Below are 14722 nucleotides of genomic sequence, written 5' to 3' on the forward strand. Positions count from 1 at the left end.
ACGAGTATAAATCATATGTTGCTTTTGCCACAATCAGGCATTAATTAAAAATACTGAAAAACAAGAAAAAGGAATGGACTGAACAATCTAAGCAATAGGTACAGGAAAGGGATACATTGTAGATCGTTGGTGTCCCCCTGTCTGGCAGAGATGCTTACCTTCCTATGGTTTTCTGTCTAATTTCCCTCTTGCATTTCCAGGGGATGGAGTCTTGCACACTTCTTGACAGTGTCCTGGTTATAGCAGCTGTCTCTTTTCTTGAAAACTCCCAGGGATATTTTGTGCCCACTGCACTTCCTATAAACACCCAGGAATGTAGTGCTTAGCTCACATTCAGGGTTACAGGGCAGAAGTTTATAGCGCCCTGCCTGCTCTTGCAGACATGGCCCAGATTCCCCTTACCTTCTGGTTTGTCTGTTCCTGCTTTGGCAATGCTCTGGTGCACTCAGTGTCCTCAGGAAATCCATGTCCCTAAGGTTCTAGTGGATGTAAAGATCTCCTCTGGCCTCTCAGCTCTTGCAGTTGGATCAGCCTGCACAACCTGAAAAGATCAGCCTTTTGTGTCAAGCATTTACTCCTCTTGTGATTCTGGCTATCTCTTCCTGGCATCTTGCTCCATCTTTTAGAACGGACATCTATGGTCCTGTTTGACAGAGGATTTTATAGTAACCCCTGTGTTCACGTTTCACTAATCCAGCTTGACATGGATTGTGTTCATTTAATCTTGCTTGGAGAGATTTCGATTGGTGATTTAGTGTGTTCATCGTGTAATTATGTCCACCAGTAGCCTTGGATTGCATCACTGAGGCCTAAAAAGACTCAATGGCCATTATCGGGGGTCAGGCAGAGAGTCCCTCACCCGCTACCTGCATGGCTCAATCAGCTTTAGTGTCCTTTAAGCTCCCACTGAAATGCTTCTCTCCAATTCCTCTAGACTTGCATATGAAGGGTTGAGTTCCTGTGCACTGTGCTTAGCAAAAAGACTGCCATATGCAGCCTGGGGCCTGTAGTGGTGCATAGCTCACAGGCGTTTTCCTACTTCTGTATCTATGCATAATGGTAGTAAGATGCTGTTATTGGCACCATAAACAAGTGGAGAATAGGACTAGGGCACAAGGGAGAAGAAAGCTTTATTTTGGTCAGCATATGCAGTATTCCTAATCAGTTGATCATGGGTGAGGAGACTGGAATGGACAGGACTGTGAGAAGACCAACCCCGTCATGGTTCAAATAGCTCAAAGTACTTGTTTGAGGGCCATGGAAAGGGATTAGGACACTTCATCACAGAAGAACAAGTTACCTACCCCTGGTAATGTTCCTTCGACTGGATGTTCCTCCCACGCATTCCTCAACTTTAGATATCTTCCTTCCAGCATGAGCTGCTTCGGAAAAAACTTTCGGCTGAGGGCGCTGTGCGTCGTTGCGGTCGTCTCGATGTCCCTCGAGGACCTCTGTCTTGAGGTCAACGTCATGACAGGTGTATATAACACATGCATCACCATTAGCTTCAGTTCTGTTTTTTCGTCTTCTTCCCACAGGATTACCAGCATTAGCGTATTCAAGACAGTATCAGACAATGAATGAACGTAAGTTGTAATGCACGGATATTCTACTGCGAGATAGGTTGGGAGGGTCAATGAGGAATACGTGTGAGGAACATCCAGTTGAAAGAATGTTACCATGGGTAAGTAACTTGTTATTCGAATGTATTGTGTCCCCCCATGTATTCCTCATCTTTAGATAGATTCCCAAAACAGTGTAAGGTTTGGAGAAGGGAGTAAGAATTTTCGAATCATGAATTTCCTTCTCAAACTTTGTAATGGACAGAATGCAACACCACCTTTCCAAATCCTCCTTCCTGGCCTGAAGACAAATCCAGGCAGTAGTGTTTTGTGAAGGTATGAATGGTAGACCAAGTGGCTGCCGCTCAAATATCATTTACTCAGCACCCTCTTTGCAAGGCAAAAGATGTAGCCATGCCCCTTGTGAGCCCTCCGGCCTTATGGAGGCTCCTTTACTGCAAGCTTATAGCATTCTGTAATGCCCAGGATTATCCATCTGGATAATGTTCCCTTTGTGACCGCCAGATCCAATGTGTGTCCGGTGTACCTGTGAGAAACCCGAGGGTATTCTCACTTCTAAACCGCTCTTGGATCCTAACCTTGGGGGTGGAGAAGCGAGGGAGGATCACCTGGCTGGAGGGTCCTTGGGGATTGGGGACAAGATTGTCTCAGGTGAGACGCGGTATTCCACATTTGCAATTCAGGGAGAATCCTATATCCCAGAGATGGTTGTGGGGTGTTGCTATTCCTGTCCCACTGACCTGGAAATTCCCCAAAGATGGTATCCCTCTAGCATGAAAAAGGGTAAAGAAGAGAAGGGGTAAGAATAAAACCGGAGAGACATGGTATCCCCCTTTTCCTGTTGATGACCAACCTAACCTTTCCCCAACCTTTATGGGTTACTATAAAGCGGTTACCCTCATGTCTTTACATGTGACACTTGACAGTAATGGGACGAGGAAGAGGCGACTAAGAGTAATGCGTACTACACCATTTCACCACTGTAGTACTGGGACTAGTACTGGGACAAGAAGGATGCCTACAAAGAGCTGTGAGGGTCAGCCATGTCCCTTTAACTATGGTCAGGCAGGGCTAATTAGGCATCCTCGCCTGCAGCCTGTCAAGGGGCTGCAGCTGTATGAAGGGAGATCAGTGGAGCAGAGCAGAGAGCAACAGGAGGCCTGGGTGGGGGAGACCAGCAGGGGAACTTGTTTGAGAGGAGGCAGCCGTGGTGGGACCGGAGAAGGAGCCAGGATGCCAGCAAATATCCTGAAGGACTTGCAGAGCCCAAAGCTAGTGGGCCGTGTACTTGTTGGAGGTCTTGGAGCCTACATGGCAGAGTCCTAGTAGCAGGAGCTGCAAGATAGGATGCTGTTCGCGTCTGTCAAGAAGCATTTCCATTGCCGGCATTCAAAGGGAAACACACGGCAAGTGATCGGGGCTCGGAAGGCGGATTTCCCGATTTAGGAATCAGAGGAGAAGGGTTATAGGTCAAAGGTTCGAATCAAAAGGTTTGAAATACAATAGGGTTGAATCAAAAGGACCGAAAACAAAAGGTTCGACATTTTATTAAATTTTTTGGGGGCGGCACCCCCCCCAACCACTGTTTTTGTGGTAAAAAACACTTTTTTTTACCTATACGGAAACCCCAAAAAAAAGATATAATTAAAAATAAAATTCGAACCTTTTGTTTTCGGTCCTATTGACTCGACCCTATTGCATTCAAACCTTTTGTATTCAAACCTTTGACCGGACACCGAGGAGGTTATAGGTCAAAGGTTCAAGGAGAAGCAGCGGGAACCGCCGGAAGGAGACACACAGAACCAATGAGTATGTCGGGGAGGACGCTCGAACACCGGGGCGCTCCTATTAAGCCAAACAACTGCATATTGAATACTGAACTGAATGGAATCTTAAAAACAAGCAAAATAAATGCATATCGAATACCAAACTGAATGGAAACTTAAAACTAATCGGCATGAATGCATATTGAATGCCAAATTGGGTGAAATCAAGCATATTAAAAACTGAATGAAATATTTGAACTTTATGGGCCAAGCAGATAAAGAGAACAGCCAAGGTGCCCTTGTGAAACGAATTACAGAAAAGGGTGCATGTGTGGCAGAGCGCCATACAAAGGTGGGGAATGAACAACCCTCCCCTCCCCCAAAGTGAACTTTGAGAGTGAATGCAGTGCAGCAAGGCCAAAGACTGGCAAGGCGTGTGTAACACGTGATGGCAGAGCCACAAGGCTGATAAGAAAATTGCACCTATACCAGTGAGTCCTGAATGCGGAAAAACAAGGACATTGTGGTGTTGAAGTTAAAGTATTGGGGAAGGGAACTCTGAGACTTGAGGAACTGCACGTGCCGACTTGAGAACGGATCCTCAAGACCTTTTGATTTTGAACTGTGTTGCTTGGAACTTGGGCAAGGGAACCCTGGGGATTGTTTTGAACTGTATTGCCTTGAGCTTGAGAAAGGTCATCTTGAGACTTTTGTGGAACTTTCTTACAATTGGGGAAGGGGAGCTGGCAGCAGGAAGAACTTTGAGTTGAACACTATTTATTTTATTATTGACATCCCTACATATTGTTTAGCTTTAGTTGTGAGGGCAAGTATAGGTTTTGGACACAGACAGACTTAAGTTGAACTCTTTGACTCAGGCTTTCCTTAGTTTCGTTCAGGTAGTGTTTTATTTTGAACTTTAAGTATGTTGTCTGTGTCTTACTTCATGATCCCTTCACATACCCCACAAATAGTTCGTCATCTTGTCTTATTTTAGCCATATGTGAAAAAGTGACCTTTTTTTGGGATCTAGCCTGTGTAGCATTTCCTCCTCCCTGCCAGGATGCGGCAGCAGATAAAATGTTGGCAAAACAATCTTCACAGAGATGTGAAAATCTGATACAATCTTCAAAAGAAATGTAGGCTTGACCCTTAGCACAATTTTGTTCTTAGAAAAAGTTGTAAACAGTGGTTTACTGGCTAAGGCCTGCTACTAGCTCACCCTGCAGGCTGATTTCAAAGTGACTAGCAAGACGCTCTTACAAGTCAGCAGTCCCAATGGACAAGAGTGAAGCGGCTTAAATGGAGCGCACATAAAGTTTAGCACAATATTTATATCTGAAAACTGACACCTGAAAAGGGTAGGGATGAAAAAAATCTTTTCTCTGCTAAAATCGGCTTGATCCACCTTAAGTGGCTCGCCTTTGCGGATGATATCATTTTATTTGATCCCACCCCGTCAGGCCTCCAACTTAAACTACGTCTATTTGAAGAATTTGCACTAGTACACAACCTGATGCCTAATCCTGCTAAAACAGCAGTCATGCAATTTGGTGTACAGAAACGAACCGGCAAATCACAGTGGCATCTCATGCAGATCCCCATCTCAGTTATTAGAGAAACAATCTACTTGGGATACCACTTATCAGAGAAAAATTCTATCTCAATGTGGCATGATGTTCTCAGCAAAAAGATCAGACCCTTGATATCACAATCCAAAGTCATCTATGCAAAATATTGCAAATTCTCACTAATTCCCCTTATCGAGTTCTTTACTTTGAAAATTGAAAGCGTAATCCTGTATTCTCTTGACATATGTATGGGTGAAATGGGCCCAATTTTGGACCAACTGCAGGGTACTGCCCTGAAACGTGCCATGTCGCTTCCGATGTCCCTCCCCAATGCGATCTTGAGGCATGAATTGGGTCTAGTCGCACTGTCTACCCGTTGGAAATGGCGTCTCCTCACCAATTTTGCCAAGATCAGGCATCCCACAGCGAACTCCCTATATGCCGAGTTAAATCACACCATTACGCTGTCACCCACGTCTTCCATGGCCCTCTATGTGTCAAAAATGGCTGGTATACTCAAGACGGCTAACATCACCGTGGACGATGTCTATCATAGACCGGGCTATGCTAAAAAAAAACTTTTTGAACTTGATTGGTGCACAACCCTTGATAAAATGGGATCGTACTATCTTTACAAGGAATATCAATTATTTGCACGTAAACGTATCCCTAGACACGACTACATTGTGCTTTTTCCTTGTAACTCCACGCGGAGGACGTATCTCTGGTTCAAACTCAATTTGTTTCACACTAAAGAAAGAGTTGTAAAATGGATCGGTCATAAGCTGTATGCCTCCAGTCCGCACTGTAGATTTCCCATGTGTACCGAACCCACTGAAACATTAAAACATCTGGTTTTAAACTGTCCCCATTTTAGGAATCAAAGATCGTTATTATTGATGGAATTTGTAAACATTAATTTTATTGACTGCCTTCCCTTTCTCTGGGACAGAATGATGCGAGGTAACCATAAGCCGTTGATATATGCTGTATCGAAATTATGTAAAGTGATTGCAAGAGAATTGGAAAAAGACTGTTACATGAATATCTCTTGAATCACTTATTTTAACTCTCTTCCCCCTTGTAAAATTAGTATGAATTTGAGGATGCATGTACATTTGAGCGTATAGATAATCCCATTGTGTATTCTCTTGTTTTTTATGTGTTTTTCATTATGTTATATGAATTAATGGTTCTTAAACTTCGACTTGAATGATGTCTTTTTAGGTCTATGCATTGTAAATCTTCATGTTTGTAGGCATTTGTTGTTGTAATGCCCTCTTTTTATCATAACTTCTTTGTAAAGTCTCTCCTACTTGCTAGGAGAGTCAAATACAAATGAAAAAAAAAAAAAAAAAGGGTAGGAGGGAACACATTTGTGAGCCCCTTTAGAAATTGGATAATCAGTGGCATTTTGAAATATGAAGCTTCTTCCAACATGCCCTTAAAGATCGAAAGCGCAGCCAAGTATCCTTTGATTGTTCCAATCTGGAGCTCCAGATTTGCCAGATGTAATAAGAAAGACAACACCATAGGTGTATTGCTCTGAAAAGGGTCCACATTATTTTTCCTGCACCAGTTGCAGAATTTATTCCAACGGCAGCGGCACAAGGATTTAGTTTCTGGCCTTCTGGCCAAAAGCAACATCTCCATCACGTCATCCAAGAGGCCCCAATCCTTAAACCTCAGAAACCATACGTGAATGGTGGAGTGTCTTGACCTCTCTTTGTGGAAGACTCATTGGAGGGCAGATGACATGTCCAGAAGGTCCAGGTACCACATCCTCCTGGCCCAATCCGGTGCAATTAGGATCATGGACTTCCTGAACTTTCTCAACTTCCAGATGACTTGAGCGATGATGCAGACTGGAGGAAATGCATAAAGGAGTGGAAACTCCTATCCACTACGAACGTGTCCCCTAGAGCTCCTCTTGGGGGAAATTCCCTGGAGCAGAACAGTTTGCACTTCTGGTTGACACTAGTCAAGAACAGGTCTACCTGAGGAGTTCCCTAAAGGGCGAAGATCTCTTGAAGGACTTCCTGAGCCCGTTCCCACTCGTGAGGGACTGCTTTGCCTGCTCCCCCGCTGGGTCTCCTCTCCGGCCAGATGAACTGCTGATAGGGAGATTCTTTCTTGAATTGCCCAGAATCAGCGCTGTATTGTAGTGTGGCTTTGTCAGCTATGGGACCAAGGTTTCAAATTCTTTTCCAGGAGACAACTGAGGGGCTATATGATACTCCTTGTAGCTGCCTGGTCGACGATAGCGCAGAAACGGAAAAGTAGCCAACCTCCCATAGAACTAGATTGGTTACATAAGGTATAGCACTTTGTGGCCCTTGAGTGAGAAACCTATACGATACAAGGAGATCAGACGATCTTTAATAGGATTGGGACAACGTATTATCATTCCTCCAGGCGGAACTACATACACCTGTGCTGCCCGCATAACCTGAGAATTCTGGACTTATTCTAAATCGATTGGCATTACATGAATACTATTTTGTTAGATGTATGATCTCTGTGGAGGGGGGGATATGTGGGTCGGAAGATGGGTGGGGTAAACTTCTGATTGGATTGCAAATCAATGAAAAAATAAAAAAAATAAAGGGCCATGTTTTAAAAGGTGTGTTAGGGACAATAGGGGTGACAAGTGTTTATCCACAGTAGTCATAGCTTTTGCTTAGTAAATGTGTCCTGCAGGTTCAGTTTGCATTCCTGATGGGCTGTGTATGAGAATAAAAATACAAACACTCTTTAAAGTAAAGAGGTCTCTTACCTGAGAGGTACACACTTTGTTAAAACTGACGAAAATGGCTGTTTGAAGAAAGCAACAGAAGACAAGGTCCTTATAAAATGCCACAGACACGACAAAAAGCAAAACTAATTGTGGCAGAAAGGCAGCAATTCCGAGGGCAAAACTCCAGCTGCTCCCTGCAGTCAAGTACAGCATATAGAAATAGGAAGAGAAATTGTGGCGGATATCCCTCCGGGTTATGTGATATAAGTAAGTGTGCTCCAAAAACTCCCAGCCATACCTGCAAGATAAGAAAAGATATCAAAAAGGTGCTTGGCTTGTGTTAAGAGTCACAGTTCCTGTCAAACCATTTAAAATAAATGATTCCCTATGGCATGTGGCTTCTAATTATTAGATAGTTAATTACATGGCTCACTGATATAAAATTAAGACTCTTGTGCAACCACCCTATTTTTGTTGATACTTTTAAAACCCACTAATTTGCAGTTTCTTAAACAAGTACTTGTTCTACCACAAGTTCTTTCACTCTTATTCAGATTCTTTTTTCTCAGTTTTCATTATCTCCCTCTCTGTATCAGGTTGCTCAACAAATTAGGGTGGCACAAGGATGAAGTGCTACAAAAGCTTACAGCAAAATCAGTGATGACTGGTCCAATGAGGTAAGTGGGGCTCTGTTGGCCCGCTAACGCTCCACAGTCCTACCTATCACAGGCACCTTTCAAGGGAAGCAATTCTTACCAAGATGGAGTTTTAGGAATTAATATTGACGATTGCAGCATGCAGATCACATTCAGACTACTCATGCATGGATGGGGTGTCTTTACATATGCCCCAAACACACATACAGAGTATATCCCAACAAGGCAAGAGGTGAGGGGAGGCCAATTTTACTGGGGAAACATTTGACATTTCTCCAGATGCTGCATTTTGACAGTCCAAGCACCGATGGTCAATGTGGGGCCACATGTAGGGTCCACCTGCCTTTCATACCCAGGAAACGCAGTCTGCATAAAGCGAGGCATAGGCCACTAGGCGGTGGGGTGAGCATTCTGTAATTGCCTCTCATCCATGATGGCCATGATACACCAGAACCTGTCCCCTGGGAGAACACCTCCTGAACATGGTCACTCCCACCTGTAAACCCTTCATTCAATCCCGTTCCACCCCTGACATGGGTTGCTAAGGCTGCTGAACCGAAGAAGCGATTTTGCCCAAACGTTGGAGGGGGGGACATGATCTCATTTTTAACGTGAGTAAACTGAAGAGGCATGGCATACAGGGGCAGGTGGGAGTTTCCAACAGACAATTCCATTATAAAGTGTGTAATGCAGTGCATTTTGAAGTGAATTCTTCTGAACCACCTTTTGAATGTTTTTTTTCAATTTACACATACTCACTGCCTGATTCTTAAATGCAAAAGCAACGTGTGTGGTGGTCTATCTCACCATCATACACGCATTTTCTGTCCGAGTAGCATTCTCCCTCCTTCGCTGGCACAGTGGCAGGTGGTGCTCTTCTGAGATGGTCTGACATCTTTTTTTTTTTATTCGAGTCTTTTACAGAGGTAGTGTGATGAATCTGGACAATTCTTCCCTTCTTCCCAGGGGGAGCCACCCCCTTTGAGGATAGTGAGGCGAGCCCGGTAAGGAAGTCCCTCCCAGTATGGGTCACGGAAAGCTGGGAGTGACTCACCTCTAGGGGACAGGAACTCCCATTCCTACAAGGAACTCCCTATGAAGATAACTATGTTGACATATATGGGTATAGAACAGATGGAGGTTACTTCTGTTTTGCATCCAACAAATACTGACATTGCTTTTACATCATTGGCTCAAGGTAATACTGGCATTCCCTTGAACTCAGCTACTGACAAAAAGCAACACCCCCCTTACGTCAGTGAGAATAAAAGGGACAAGGAACCTTGAATGGAGGAGGAAGAATCCTATGCAGAGGCGAGCCTCTGACGTACAGATGTCCTGGAGGGCTGGAGCCGCACTAGACCGCAGAGCAAGTGGTAGCATGGAGAAATGCAGAGAGTAGGCAGAGACGCTAGAAGGCCGGTGCCGAGAAAGGCGATACAGCCAAGAAAGATACAGGGATGCTGCACACGTGGTGGGTCTGGGACTTGGGAAACTATGCTGAGGCCAGGGCAGAACAGAGGAACGACTCCTCCCATTGGAACACATGGCCCACAGAGACTGCCGAATTGAACAGAAACAGAAGAGATGGGGATGGAGGGACCATCTTACCTGGTGGTGTGACCACGCTGCAGCCATGGTGGGCCCCGGGAAACTACGCTAAGGCCTGAACAGAGTGGAGGAACAAATCCTCCATGGAGACTGCCGAATTGGGCAGAAGAAGAGAAGCTGAAGCTTAAGTACCGGCGTCGCCATGGAGAAGGGCGAACGGTAACATCCTTGCTACAACACTATCTAACTGGAGCATACCGAAAGGCATAGAAGATACCAGGGTTGCCCAAGGTGGAGGGAGGCAAGCAGAAACCAATAAAGAGAAAGAAACAGACAGGGGGCGTGGCCTGGAGCCGGTGTGGAGTGGATCGCTCTGTGATTGCAGTCAACCAAGATCTGACGACAATGCCCTGAAACCCTATCATACTGACGCTTTGCACCCCCAGATTACAGGAAGGTGAGAGGGAAGCGGGTGTGCCACCATTGACAATGTTTTATCAGCAACTAATTCATTTACAGCAATTCTTCGGCATCCAAGGGTTCAGTGCCAGAAGACCAAAATGGTGTCCTTCACCTACATGGATCTGGAGGCTGGCATCTAGTCTGCTCAGCCATCTCTCCGTGCCTGCTGTAATACCCTGGATGCCTTAGCAGAATCTCTGACCTCGGCGGCTCGCGGTTTCTGAATTCTTCACTCAATGCGCCCAATGCCTGGTGCTCTTGATTGAGCGGGTGCCTTTAGCCGGGATGTCGAGGCATGCACTACTTGCTACTTCTGCCTTCTTATGGACACCCCCGTGCAGGTTCTCTGCAAGCCGATGGCACCGACGGTGGGACCCGGTCAATGCTTGCCACCACCTAGGTTTGATACAGGACTTGAAGTGGCTCCTCCACGGTAGGTCCTGCAGCGGTGTACATAAGGTAGAATACTAATTTATGTAGAACACTACATCAAGCAGAGCAGCCCTTAGCCACTTCCTGTGCTGGGTATATAACAGATTCTTATCTCCTTACACCTCCTTGCTGAACTTATCACACTGTGCGAGTACCACTGGTTCAGGTTCTGGATGCATGCCCCACCCCCCCTTTATCTCCTTCTCAACTTCTTACTAGACATTAATACACAGTGCAATAGCTCAAATCTCAGGCTGCCGTTATTGAAAAATCAACCAAAGGTGTCAAACAATCTGACATTGCCTCCCTTCTACACAATACCACACAGAAGCCTAAAATAGGCTAACAAGTGGAAGTAATGGTCCACGCTACTGACTCAACAGGTAGCCAACCCTCCCTGCAATCATCTACGAAATCAGACCTACAGCATCTTCTCGCAGAAATACTAGAAAGGCAAAGCTGAGTTGCTACCAAAATAATCACTGCCCTGGATTAAAAGTTAGGAGAGGTGGAAAGTGGAAACTGCACTATGTGAGCAGGGATATGAGATCAGTGAGTGCTGTAACAGGATTGAAGCCCTCAAAGCCCACTGCGAGACCTTGGAGGTAAGACAGGAGGATGCGGAGAACCGGTCACGCCGTAAAAATATCCGCTACAGGGCATTCCAGTAACTGTCCCTGATGAGGATCTGACTAAGTTTGTGCAGGACTTCTTCTGTTTTGTGCTGACCCTCCCAGTTGATGCTGAACTGGAATTGGACAGGGTTCACCAAACACACCCAATACAACCACTGAATGGCCCTTCGGATGCATTAGCCAGGGTACAATTTTATACAGCCAAATAAAGCTTAATGAAAGCAGCAAGGGTGTCACCACTCCATATACCAAGACCTGGCTGTGCTCACTTTGGCAAAAAGGAGGGACCTGCATCCCATGACTGAATGGCTACAAGAAAGGAAGATTGCATATCAATGGAGTTTTACCACTGGCCTACACTTCACAGCAGACAGTAAAACCTGGACGATTGGATCTATGAAGGATGCTGAACGCCTGCTTAATTCAAAGGCAGTGGTGGAGGAGGGTGAGATTGGGTGGGGAGTTGAGGGTGCTCACCTTGGCAGGGCTCCAAAAGCCTGGTCGCAAATTTGAGAGATGAAGACGGCCGAGAATCCCAACCTGTAAGGACAGTAAGGGCGCACCCAGGTGACTGACAGATTTCTTGCTGGGCTTTCTATTTTTTGGGTACTGGTTTGGATTGCCCCTTTCTTGGTTCTGGTTCAGGGGTCTAAATAAGGAATACAAGAGCATTTAGTTTGAGGTGCATTAGCATTAATACATGTAAATTGATGAGGATTGAAAGTTTGTATTTTACCTACAAGTATTGGACTTCTAGTTGGGTTCTCGTTGGAAGCTCTTGGAGTGAACTCTGATTTTCACTCACAGTAATGGGATGTGGGGGAGGTGGGTGGGAGGAGGTAAGACTGGGGAGGGAAAATGTTATAGGGATTTTGTGTTATTGGATTGCCACAGGGTCAATGATTTGTAACAATTTAAGCTTACTGCCAAATTATTAGATGTCATTTATAGGCTAGGAACACAGCAGCTAAGCAATCGAGTGCTTTGTAATCAACTTCATGGCTGAGGAAAATGTAAAGTAACTGCGCATGATTACCTGAAATGTGCAAGGTCTGAACTCACTGGCAAAGAGGAAATCCGCCATGAGTAGACTAGCGGAACTATCCACTGATATTGTCTGTCTGCAGGAGATGCGCTCATTAGCTGAGGATGAAAGGCACTCTTGAACAAGTGATACCCAAGGAGTTTTTTTGCTACTTGTGGGGAGAAAAAAAGGGGTCTGGCTCTGCTGTTGAGTAGGGATGTACCAATTGTAGAGAATTCGGTAAGGAGGGAGCTGCACAGTAGATTCATCTTAGTTAAAGGGCAGATATTTGGGAAATGGTACACCTTCATCTCGATTTATGGGTCCAACCTTGAACAGGACCACTTCCTAAAAGCAATCACCCCTAAAATGATTTCCTTTAGCAAAGGTCAGATAATGATTGGAGGGGATTTTACCTTGATGCCGTACTCTGATATGGATAAAGCCCCCCGTCCCCCAACCAGAACTGACTACATGAATGTGGTTGAACTGGCTAGATTCCTGAAGAAACTGGGGATAGTAGACATTTGGAGATTATCAAATGAGGGGGTCCGTGATTTTAACTTTTATTCCCATGTCCCCAGGGGTCTCTCACAGATAACCCTGTTTCTCATGTCAAGCCCATTATTCCCATGCTTGGGGGATGTGTACATCACACTGTGTATCTTCTCGGACCATGCTTCTGTGATGGCCATATTAGAATACTGAAAACGCTGGAACCTCCTAAAGGACCATGGAAACTATATGATTCCATTTTAAGATATGTGGCAGTTTGCCGAGAAATCTTGGTTGCTCTCACTAACTATTTTAATGAAAACATAACCCCAGATTGTTCTGTGTCCATTACCTGGGATGTTAGGGAGAATTTTCATTTTACTGCTTAATTCCTCCCACCCTAGAGACCCCCAGCTCTTTTGCTGGACTTTTTGGGACCCCATGTGTTTTCTGTGTTTTTGGAGTCTGACAAACTCCAAAGGCATCTACTTTTTGTATGGCGACACACAGCACCTTCAGTGCAGTGTCACAGAGAAATCCTTTAGATGTCTCTTAAAGGTTTAAATACCTTTCTCTAGGGTGAACTACTGTTCCCAAGAGTATTAAAGTGAAATTGACTTTACTTACCTTTTCCTCTCTGTAGATCCAGCACAGCCCATCTTATGTGGAGTGCTGGGGGATACTTAGTAGCCCCTTTTTCTACTTACTCATGTAACATTTCTTATGTTACCCTCACTACTTTTAATGGCTGGTGGCAGTGGTTTATTTTTCCTACCATTGTGCCTTCCTACCGCAGGCTGAAGCCTAAGCTGCAGTATGGCACCAATCGGTGACCATTGAGTCAAAATGGCCCGGTCTTCTTTTTTTGCCATTTCTTGTTTGCGAGGTCATTCTTGGGGTTTTCTCTGCCTGTCAAACCACAGTTAACCCTTTTGTTTGCTTTGCCTTTGGCAGGCTTCAGTGCTGAAACCCACCTCTGGCTCCAGTGTGTCTGGCAGGGCAGGAAGCGAGGGAAGTACCCGAAACTTCCTGTCCTTAGTCTCCTCGGTTACCTGAATGCACCCAGTGCCGATTGGCTGTCTGGCTGTCCTTGCAGAACAGCCCCCCTGCTGTGCGAGTGACAGCTAGGCTGTGCATGAATGGGAGAACCCTGCATAAAAGGTGAGGCTTCTTGAACTGAAGACAGAGTCAACCACTGGACGAAACATCCGACTGAGGAATCTGGAAGAGAAGCTTGCTGCACCCTACTGGACCATTGAACTGCCTGGTGAAGCTCTGCTGCAGTGCTGAAGCTCCAACTCTGAATCGACTATAGAAGCCCCAGAATGGATGACTTCTTCCGTTGGGTTGGTGGGACCAACTAACCCCAAGACAAACTTTGCTGGAGGACCTTCCCCAATTGGCTATACTTCTTTGCTGCTGCAGGAACCGTGTGCCAGGGGTCGACAAATCCATAGTCGAGTGTATCGTCTTTAAGCCAGACCAAAGCTCCAGGAAGATCCTGAGGACCCTCCCGAAGCAGGACAACTTGAGACTTGCAATAGCTGCTTTTTGCAGAGTTGATCTCAGCATGGACTTTCACAAGCCTAACAGCTTGTGGCCCTACAGTGATTTCTTTACAACTCTCTAACATTGTGCAAGACTTTTGTGCTATCTAAAGAAGTGCCTCAGCTCCATAGACATTGCTCAATTTGACTTTGGCTGTCCTGGCTCCCTGCAGACTCTTCTGACCCATTGACTTTGATTCTAACTGTCACTCATAGGTGGTGCATAAGTTTAACTTGTATTGCTGGGGAATATCTAATCTAGA

The 14722-nt window shown here is 45.2% G+C and overlaps 1 protein-coding gene across 3 annotated transcripts in view; it reads right to left on the reverse strand.

The window, feature by feature from the left end:
- Positions 1–14722, reverse strand: part of PIGM (phosphatidylinositol glycan anchor biosynthesis class M) — a 141871-nt gene that overhangs the window by 33133 nt on the left and 94016 nt on the right. For all 3 annotated transcript variants that reach the window (XM_069620471.1, XM_069620470.1, XM_069620472.1), the window contains one exon: positions 7697–7955. In XM_069620471.1, coding sequence (XP_069476572.1) covers positions 7697–7955 — 259 coding nt within the window. The remainder of the gene's footprint in view (positions 1–7696; positions 7956–14722) is intronic.

Source organism: Ambystoma mexicanum, chromosome 5q, assembly GCF_040938575.1.
Source record: "Ambystoma mexicanum isolate Mex_15411 chromosome 5q, UKY_AmexF1_1, whole genome shotgun sequence".
NCBI classification, from domain to species: domain Eukaryota; kingdom Metazoa; phylum Chordata; class Amphibia; order Caudata; family Ambystomatidae; genus Ambystoma; species Ambystoma mexicanum.